At 42.0% G+C, this 9,336-nt stretch overlaps 2 protein-coding genes across 2 annotated transcripts in view; one reads left to right on the forward strand and one right to left on the reverse strand.

Annotated features, from left to right (window-relative positions):
- cep104 (centrosomal protein 104) overlaps positions 1 to 5,219 on the forward strand; it is a 35,391-nt gene extending 30,172 nt beyond the window's left edge. The window contains exons 20-22 of the mRNA XM_037684329.1: positions 139 to 212; positions 3,046 to 3,133; positions 4,968 to 5,219. Of these exons, the coding sequence (XP_037540257.1) occupies positions 139 to 212; positions 3,046 to 3,133; positions 4,968 to 5,104 (299 nt within the window). The 3' untranslated portion in view covers positions 5,105 to 5,219. The remainder of the gene's footprint in view (positions 1 to 138; positions 213 to 3,045; positions 3,134 to 4,967) is intronic.
- Positions 5,220 to 6,976: 1,757 nt separating this feature from the next.
- b3gnt7l (UDP-GlcNAc:betaGal beta-1,3-N-acetylglucosaminyltransferase 7, like) lies at positions 6,977 to 8,605 on the reverse strand. The gene has a single exon (XM_037684330.1). It carries the CDS (start codon positions 8,393 to 8,395, stop codon positions 7,172 to 7,174), a length of 1,224 nt encoding a protein of 407 aa, XP_037540258.1. The 5' UTR covers positions 8,396 to 8,605; the 3' UTR covers positions 6,977 to 7,171.
- Between the last annotated feature and the right edge of the window lie 731 nt (positions 8,606 to 9,336).

Below are 9,336 nucleotides of genomic sequence, written 5' to 3' on the forward strand. Positions count from 1 at the left end.
GCTCAAGAACAGAGTATTGCTTGAATACTTTAATTTGTTTTCTTCAGTGAAGTATTTTTATTTATTTTAATGGAGTTTCAGTAGCTTTATGTTGTTGCATTTGGCTTAAAATGTGTCGTTTTTTTTTGTTTGTTTCAGCCCTTGGCTTGAGAAATGGCTCCACCTTAAACCACTGCCCTTTGTGTCACAGCAATTTTCCCCCTGGAGAGGAGGTGAGGCTTTGTTGCTGTAATTTACATATCAGCTGATCTACAACAAAAGCTCAAACAACAAGAAAAACTGAAAAGTTTTCTTTCTCAAATGCTGTTTTGTAATATGTGGACTTAGTGTTGCCCACTGCCAAAAGTGAAGCAGCAATAATGTTTTTACTCGTGTTTATTGAAACTCTTAGAGAGCAATTGTTGGACGTTCATCTACGACTCATTATACGCCCGTCAAAAGGCAGATGTATTATGGTACAGTTTCTGTCTGTATAGAGTATATAAACTTTCTCTGGTCCCACCCATAACTTCTGATCCACTCAAGATAATTTCATGAAATTTGAAACACATATGCATCATCACTAGACAGTAGGGATGAACAATATTGAATTTTTGGCCGATATATTAAAATTTATTTGGCCGATAACCGATACCAGCTGCAGCCCAGGTACTCACCAGTGAAGATGCAACTTGAAGAATGAGTTCAGCTTCAGGATTATTTGAGACTTTCCTGCCAGTTCTGTGAGCTTAAAAGATGGTGTAGATTTGCAAAAAAAAAAATCTTTCCCTCCATTTGGCAGAAAGCTGCAGCTGGAAGCACTGTTCACTTCTGGCAAGTGCAGTGTTGGCTTCTGGATAATGTAGTTCTTTTGACTGGCTTTACAGTGTAGGGTTATTGAAAGAAAACTACAAAATGGCAGCGCCTGTCCAAAGGTTTTTTTTTTGGTTGTTAGCTTTTCATCTGTACCGTCCCAATCACCTGAGTAATAATACAGTTGACAATTGTTGAAAAACTGCAAAAGAGCGAAGGACTACTGTACTCTTGTTAACATTTGGAGTTGACCTAATTCAAGATGACTGCCACAGCTAATGGATATCGACAACACCCCCAGTCCCCGAGGCTCATTGGGGTTAACCTGTATAAATAAAGGTTGAAGGAACAAAGATGGCTTTAATTCGGTCAGTTTTACAGATATTGAGCTAATTCAGGCATTCTCTGAGTGTTAACACATCTCGCAAAACTTCACAATTCAGCATGAGATTACTCATAACGTTGTTATAACTGCTCATAACTGCTTTAATTCTCAACAGATTATGATTTGGAAACTGGCACCAAAGAAGAATATACATTTCTTTAAGGAATGTTAGGCCTTTAATTAATTACTTAATTTATGTATTTGCAACAAAAAAAGAGTCTTAAGTCTTTAAACTTTTCCATCTCTGTTTATATGAGTACAGATTGTAATAATGATGTAATGTTGGGCTTTGGAGCAGACAGATGTAAAGGTAAAGCACCACATCCTTTAACAGCTTCAGAGGAGTTTCACCTTTGTTCTCTGTGGTCTGTAATTTCTTCAGGAGAAGGAACTATCACATTCTTGACATTTTTCTTAACAAAAAAACCAAAGCATGGTTTCCTTATCACTCAACTGTTTTATTACAGTAATGGTCACCCTGTTAAACATTGGTGATCATTTCCTTTTTGTAAAACGGTTATAGATCGACTGTTTAATTTAGACAATCTTTAATCTGAAACCGCAGATATTTTCTGCTAAACATTTAGTAATCGATTTAATTCTTTGACATTTGGAAGAAGGATGTCGCAAGAAAAGCTGTAAATGTAACAAAAACATGGTATTTCTAAATCTGTAATATTAAACAGTATTATCATTTGGTGGAACATTTGTGATTATCTTTGTCGAATGTTACTGTGCTCAAATGTCAGCGCTGTTGGAGCTGCACCTTTTGTTACTAAAGCTTAGTGTCCGGGAGAAGTTTATAAAGAATATGCACATTGTGCACGAGTTCGTCTGCCTCACAAAGAAATCCAACCAAAACCCAGTCCTTTTATCTTTATGTTGTTGTGGTTTCTGTCTTTAGGGAACAAATTGAGTCACACAACTTGCACAGTCTTTCCAGAAGTGACATCTGACATTAGAACCAACCTGATTCAGTTCACAGAAATATTTAGGATATATTTGCTGTAGTTTACAGGTTAACATATGAGCTGCAAGTGTGCTTAAAATATCATTTTAGCTTGAAATGCTCAGAGAATTGGAACTAAACCGTTTCTATATTTGATATATTCATAATTAATGATATTTAAAAAATATTTTGTTTTATACATTGACAACTGTTCTTTATATTTGATTTGTCAGCCCTAAAAAATAAAAACCTGACCTGATAAAAAATAGTAAAAGATTAAGTACTGTAGTTTTATATATCAACAGACTGCTTAGCTGCTTTACTCTGTTATTCATAAAAATCTGACCTGTAAACTGTGTATTTGTGGAAAATATGTATTTTTTTCAAATTGGTTTGAATTTGGGCTTAGAATAAATTTAAAGCTCTTTCTTTTCATTACAGTAGCATGTTTAAGGGTAAGTTTGCATTCATCTGGATGTGTAAAACAAATTAAAGTGAACAAAACACATTAAGTAGGTCTTTGTTCCTGCTGTTAAAATGTCTGTTTCTGTCGTTCTGCATTGTACAAATGTGAATCTTTTTTTTTTTTCCCAACGTGGTTTTGGGTTTAAAAACATACTTATATCTTAAAATCAAGCAAGCAAATCAAAGAAAACAGGAGGAAGAACGTAAATGATTAATAATTAAAGTTGTCTTGTACTTTTTCACTTTATACATTCTATAGTCTAGAAACAAACAGAACAAACTTGCAGATCCTCTTTGCTGCTGCTCTTGAGGCTGAGCTCCATGAAAGACTGCAGTGTTGGCAGCAGGGAGAGCAACCACCCAGGCCTTGACTGGGCCTACAGTCACCTGCGGTTGTCAGAAAACGTTCCTGATGAAGCCAGGAACTCACTGAGCCACTTTGTCTCTTCTCCAGGCCTGGAAGGCTCACCTCATGGGCAGAGACGGCTGTAAACAAAACTCTCGCAGAACTGCGCTATCCCAGAAAACCCAGGCAGCACAAGGTAAAGCATTCATTCACCTCCTGCTTCCAGCTGCCCTCTGAAACATGGTGTGTGTGAGCCGTCGGGCAAGTCCCTGGTTGTGGGTAAAATGTCAGGTTGTAACTTTACAACTACAGCCGTCCTCTGCAGCAAAGCAAACAAAACAGTTAAAGGTGTAATTTGAAGTGCAATAGAGAATCAACTTTTATGTTTTCCAAGAACCAACCATTTTGCACTTTTTTTAAAGCCACAGAAGCCCAAAGGTTTGTTCAGAATGTTTTACTGTTCACATTGATGCAGAGAGGAAACTGAGACGGTTATTTTCTAAACATGACGTCCCAGTGGCATTCAAACCCCAAAATGCATTACAGCAAGCTGGTCCATCTCAAAGATCCAGTCCCCCGGCACGACCAGAGTAATATAGTGTATGCTGTTCAGTGCCAGGAGGACTGTGATCAAGTTCAAGTAAACTTTATTGTCAAAATTATTCGTTTACACTTTAAACGAAATTCTGTACTCAGGGTTCCAGTTACATCCAAAAATAGCAAAATGTAAAGTATAAAAAGAAATGTTAAATAAGAATGTAAGATATACACTAAAATGCCAAACGGTACACTAAAAGATCAAAGATATACACTAAAGATGTAATCTAATGTAAAACAATACGGTGTAACGACAGCAGCCCGATCAGTCTTACATCAGAGAAACTAAACAGCCGCTGGCCTAAAGGATGAAGATCAACATCATCAGGCCTGACTCTGTGGTCTACACTCGTCTCCAGGCCAGCGGTCACGCTTTCAGGGTTGAAGATGTTCTCATCCTGGATAGAGAGGAACGATGGTTTGAGAGAAGCCATCTTTATGAAGAGATCCATTTTTCTGAACCATTTTGGCCTTGGTGTCCTCAGGTTGTTTTTGTGAGTAGCAAGTTGGTCATCTGGCCTAAAACATTTGATTAAATACACGATGATTGATAGTTTTGGACGGACGGACCCTGTTTGCATGTGCTAAAAGTCTACTGAGATTCCAACAGGAGGTTGGCTTGAAACACAGCAGTGAAGGCTACTTCTGGTTGGCAGGCCGTAGACTGAGGAAGTCTTCTGGATGAGAGATGAAACATTTCTCACTTAAAGAAACTGGTCCAGATGACATGATTTAATCTTTTATGTTGAACTCCTCCATTGTTAAACAAAGGCAGAGGCCTCCATGTTCACCTGTCACCCTCTTTCTATGCTCTTATTGCATCAGTCTCTGAATAGCAAGCGGCCATCAAGGCACTAACAATCTATTGTTAGGCTGATGGTCTTTCTTTTGCATATGAACAGCTAGCAGCAGACTGGTTGATCCACTATGAGAAAGTGCAGCTCCTCAGGCTGAAGAAGTCTTTAATATAAAAGACGAAACGTTTCAACGAAACTCGTCCAGACGGTCTGACTCAACCTTGTTAAACTCAAGTTACAGATGTTTTGATGTTACTGTATTTTCCACATGTTGAAAGTGTCTAATCTGTGAATAATATTTGAATATTTCATTGGGAAAATACTCCAAATGTAATGAATGTTGAACCATTTTTTTTTTTTAAATGCAGTGTTTATTTACTGTGCCAGTACTGTAAAGAGTAGAAACTTTTTTTTTTTTATTCTCCCAACCCTCATCTTTTCATGAGGTGAGTAATTAACTCATGCGATCGCAGCATAAACATCAAAAGACGTAATCACTGTGCAAAAACTCCCCTGACATGTAGTCGTATCATCACTCTCTGCACGTCACAGAATGTTCCTGCGGAGCGTCATCAGTCACTGAACGCTGCTGTTTTAGTGAGTAGATGGATTGTGTTCATGTGTTCATGTGTTCAGGCAGGGCTGTGGCTGAAACGAAGCTGAAACAGACGTGGTCATTCGGAGCCGGACCCAGAGCCAGGCCCACGGGCAGAGGCAGTCGAATCCCATCTCTCACGCCCTTGGCAAGGAAATATCCACCAGGGAAGCGTTGAAGCTGGTTCGTCACAACGTCCAACACCCAAAAGGAAGGACTTAACGTCCTCACACAACCCAACATTTACAAATTTAAAACGGGGACGTGCTCTAGTTTTATCAGCTCGGAGACCAACTCATCATAAAACTGACTCCAGTACTGAGGTATAGACTTACCTGTTGGGTCAGGGGCAGAAAGGTCACCTGTTTGAAGACAACTGACTCGGTCTTGTCATACATCAGGTTTCTATCGTCACACACCTGTTGGACCTGTAAACATGAGCTCCGTTTCATGAGATCTCCTTACAAAGCCTCTCGTCTCACAATGCCCACTGCCATCGAAAGCCTCTGGAAAGAGGATTTTTAGTGTTTAATGTCTGGAGTTTTGTTTCTGTTGAGTTGAGGTCACATTTTAATGTTGACGATTTCAAACGTAGGATTTGCTGATCTTCAGCTTCTGTTGTCAAAATTTCAATGTGCTTATTGCTGCAGTTCCAGTATTGCAACAGGCTCCATCTTTACAGGACAACCAGTTTGTTTTGTCAATACCCACATCTTCCAAAGTGCAGCTCTCTGTTGGAAGTCTGCCGCCTCCAAGCTGAAACAACACCGACTGCATCACCCCGACATCACCAAGGCTCGTTGTTTTCACAAGATTATTAGAGACTTACTGTTTTTTTTTTAAACTACAGACTTTGATTTTTGCTGTATTTCTTTTATTTTAAATAGAAAAAAAAAAAAGTTTCCCCTCTAGTGAATGTTCACAAGATGAAACTGTTTCCCGCTCATCATCAGTGCAAACCTGTCGCCTTATTTAGTTAGAAAACAATAAATGTAACTAAACCATGTCTGCTGTCTCGGTGTAGAGTGGGGGAGGCTCAGTTACGAGCACGAGTCTCTACTCCACGGCAACCGTCCGCAATTCTTCAGTCCAGAAGTCATTAACCGTCTGGTGAAGCTTTATTGCCCCCATCTGCTCATGTTTTCTTTTATTGCTCGTCTGTGTACAGGAGATGAAGCAGCACTTTAAAAACAAAAAGCTAAACCGCTGAATTTTTTACCACAGTATTTATTTTCCTGATTATCGCCCTCTGACAATCAGTAAAATTGAGAGACGTAACAAGAAAAGGGGATCATTTAAATGGGAATGTTGACGGAGCGAAGATGGCCGCTCCACCAGGCAACACAGCTGAACACATTCAGCATGGTTATTTATTGTTTTACTCAAACAGCTGACGACGAATGTGCCGACCTGATCTTAAAACATCTGGAACGCTCTCGGACCGTTCAGTGAGTTTACAGTCGTATCTGTTGCACTTCTTGTAGTTTCTCCTCAGATCTAATCGAAGACACTGATGCAGCCACGTGTTCACATGGTTTTCAACGTCTTTGTGTTAATTTTCTGTAGTCATGGCAACGGTGGATGTTTAATGGTGCTTTTTGTGCACTGTCAGTATTTTCTGAATAACTTTGGCATTACTTGGATTTTTTTTTTTCGCAAATGTATTTTGTATTTGATAAATAAAGTTGTATTCAAATGAACATTGACATGTCTGTAAAGTGTCAGTGATGCTGCAGTGAATGAAATGTAAACTCCAGTTAGAGCCTCTTGTTTTATTTACACCAGTCTGCAACATTAGTCTGTTTCTTTGGCCTCCGTCAGTCATACAAGCAGTTCAGACAAGATGTCGAGAATCGTGTTTTAAATGCTGTTGGTTTGTTTTGTGCTGCAAGTAAATCCAAAAATCATAAAACAGGAGGGAACACTTGGAAAAATAAGAGGTGTAAAAAAAAAAAAAAAAAAGTCTTATTCACAAACCTGAACCAAGAACTAAATCAACATTTTCAGAGGAGCAACACAATCAGAAATGGCACAAACTCCGAATGTTTGATTTTTTTTTTTTTTTTTTACAAAATAAAGCTTTAGTGGTTTTGCACATAAATGGCAAATCAAAGAGACGACAAACAAGAAGGAGTCCAAACTGTTCGGATTCCCTTTTTTATCTGAGAACGGGTGCTTCAAAACAGCACATCTGGATCAACATCTGGATGGAGAGTTTTAATTGTAAAAGTCCAGAGTTCAGCCTTCATAGGGACGCTCTCTGCGCGCACACCAGGTCCTCGTTGTGCACCACGCTCCACATCCGGAGCAGCTCGTGCGCGCTCAGCTTGTGCACCACGATGAGGCTTCTATAGAAGCACGGCTCCGTGTTCATGCGGCTCACCTTGTGCCTGGTGATCCCGAAAGTCCTGAAGCCCGCGTGCATCTCGGGCGCCACGCTGAGCTTCTTCAGGCACATCCCCAGGAACACGTCGTCGATGGGGTACAGCTCCACGTCCTCCGAGGCCGCGAGCAGCCTCCTGGCCAGCTGGGAGGACATGAGGAAGCCCCCACCCCCCACATAGGCTGGGTACGGCTCGTCGTACAGCTCCTTGGGGATGTAGTACTTGCTCTGCCGGTTGCGGATGGGGATGGCCTTGGTGATGGTGTCCCCCACGAACAGGTCGGCCTCTGCGCGCTCCTCCACCTTGAAGCGGATGAGCTCCAGCAGGTTGCGCGTGTTCACGAACACGTCGTCGTCTCCTTTGAATATGAACTGCACCCCGGGGCAGAAGATCCCGAACCACTTGAGGAAGTTGACCTCCTTCAGGGTCAGGTTGAAAAACGTGTCCATGAAGTCCCACTGCAGGATGTCCTTGTAGATCACGTCCTCGTACTCGATCAGCTTCTGGAGGTTCTTGGTGTCGCTCGTGGGGGTTCCGAGCAGGAACAAAGTTCTTATGTTCTTTCCGTCCACGGTGAGCTCCTTGCCCCAGGTTTGACGCACAGCCTCGCGCCGGTCGTGCTGCTCGATGACGGACTTGATCACCACGAGCAGGTGCACGTCTCCGTCCGCGCACTTCTCCGGGTGGTTGATGAGCATGGGGAAGTACCTGCAGTGTCTGTGCAGGACGAACTGGTGGAACCGCGGGTCCAAGCGTCGGAACCAATCCTGGCCCTTCACCGACGCGTTCTCGCTGCAGTTGAGCACCTGCGCGTGCCAGACGCCCGGGGCCTCTCCGGTCACGAGCGGCGCGTCCTGCTCGCTGCTCGGCGTGTCCGCGCTCCAGAAGCTCGTCTTCACCACCCTCTTCTTGTACGAAAGGCACTCCGAGCCGCACCAGCCCGCGTCCCTCGCGTGCGCGATCCCCGTCGCGTACTTCTCTGACAGCTTCAGCTTCTGGATCATGAGGAAAGATGCGAAGACCAGAGACAGGCTCAGCAGGGACTTGAGCAGACCGCCCCGCTTTCTCCGGAAAAAGTGCTCCATGGCTGTCACCGTGGCGCGCGGACACCCGCGGGTTCTGGACGCTTCATGGTGTTTCAGGACTGAAGTGGCCGTCCCTCCCCACGAGGACAGGTGTGGAGTCGTCGCTCCTTGGGGCCACTTTAACCCATGACCGCGCACACAGCTGCTCTTTGCGAGGAAAAGGACCCGTCGTCCCCACCGGCCTGTTCCATGCAAGACCTCCTCCCCTCTTTTTTCCCGGTCTCCTCACAGACTGGAGACCTGTTGCCACAAAACACCTCCTTACATCCCCAAAGAGCCCCTCCTCCTGGTGATTCACACTGATACAGGACCAGCCTGCTCTCCCATTAAAATAAATAAAAAAATCCCACCCAACTCATCAGGTGTTTTGGTCTTTCTGTTATTTCTGTTTCTTGCAGTGAGAATCATTAAAAGTTGGTCACAGCAGATTTATCATGTTGAGATCACTGATGGCCGCATGTTTGGAGGTATTGTTCCACTATAGAATGAGTTTAATTCTTATCTGATTCCCTCCTGACTGTAATCTGAGATTAGAATTTCAATTTTAGGGTATCTGAATGGACAGTTCATTTGGCCTGTGGGGCCTGAATGGATGAGGTTCAATTGTGTGTTTGACTGTGATGACACGTTTTCTGTGTTAAATTGTGTTTGTCTTTTAATCGTTCTACGTCGTGAAGTGTTTTCTTGTTGCTGTGCAGTTTTTTTTGTGCGTGAAACATTTTTGATTTTATTTTAGTTTGGATATTTGCCATTTTCTCAAAAAATATAAATAAGAAAAAGTTTATTGATTCTTGCATTTCTGAGTTTGTAAAGTTCTTTTTTTTCCCACCATGTTTAGTTTCTGAAGTATGTTTTATGCTCTTTATAACTTTTTTCGTTTGTTGTTGTTTAATGTTTTTTCCCCATATATATAAATAGAGATATATATATATATATATATA

The sequence above is a fragment of the Nematolebias whitei genome, chromosome 11 (genome assembly GCF_014905685.2).
Source record: "Nematolebias whitei isolate Nwh7 chromosome 11, NemWhi1, whole genome shotgun sequence".
Lineage (NCBI taxonomy): Eukaryota > Metazoa > Chordata > Actinopteri > Cyprinodontiformes > Rivulidae > Nematolebias > Nematolebias whitei.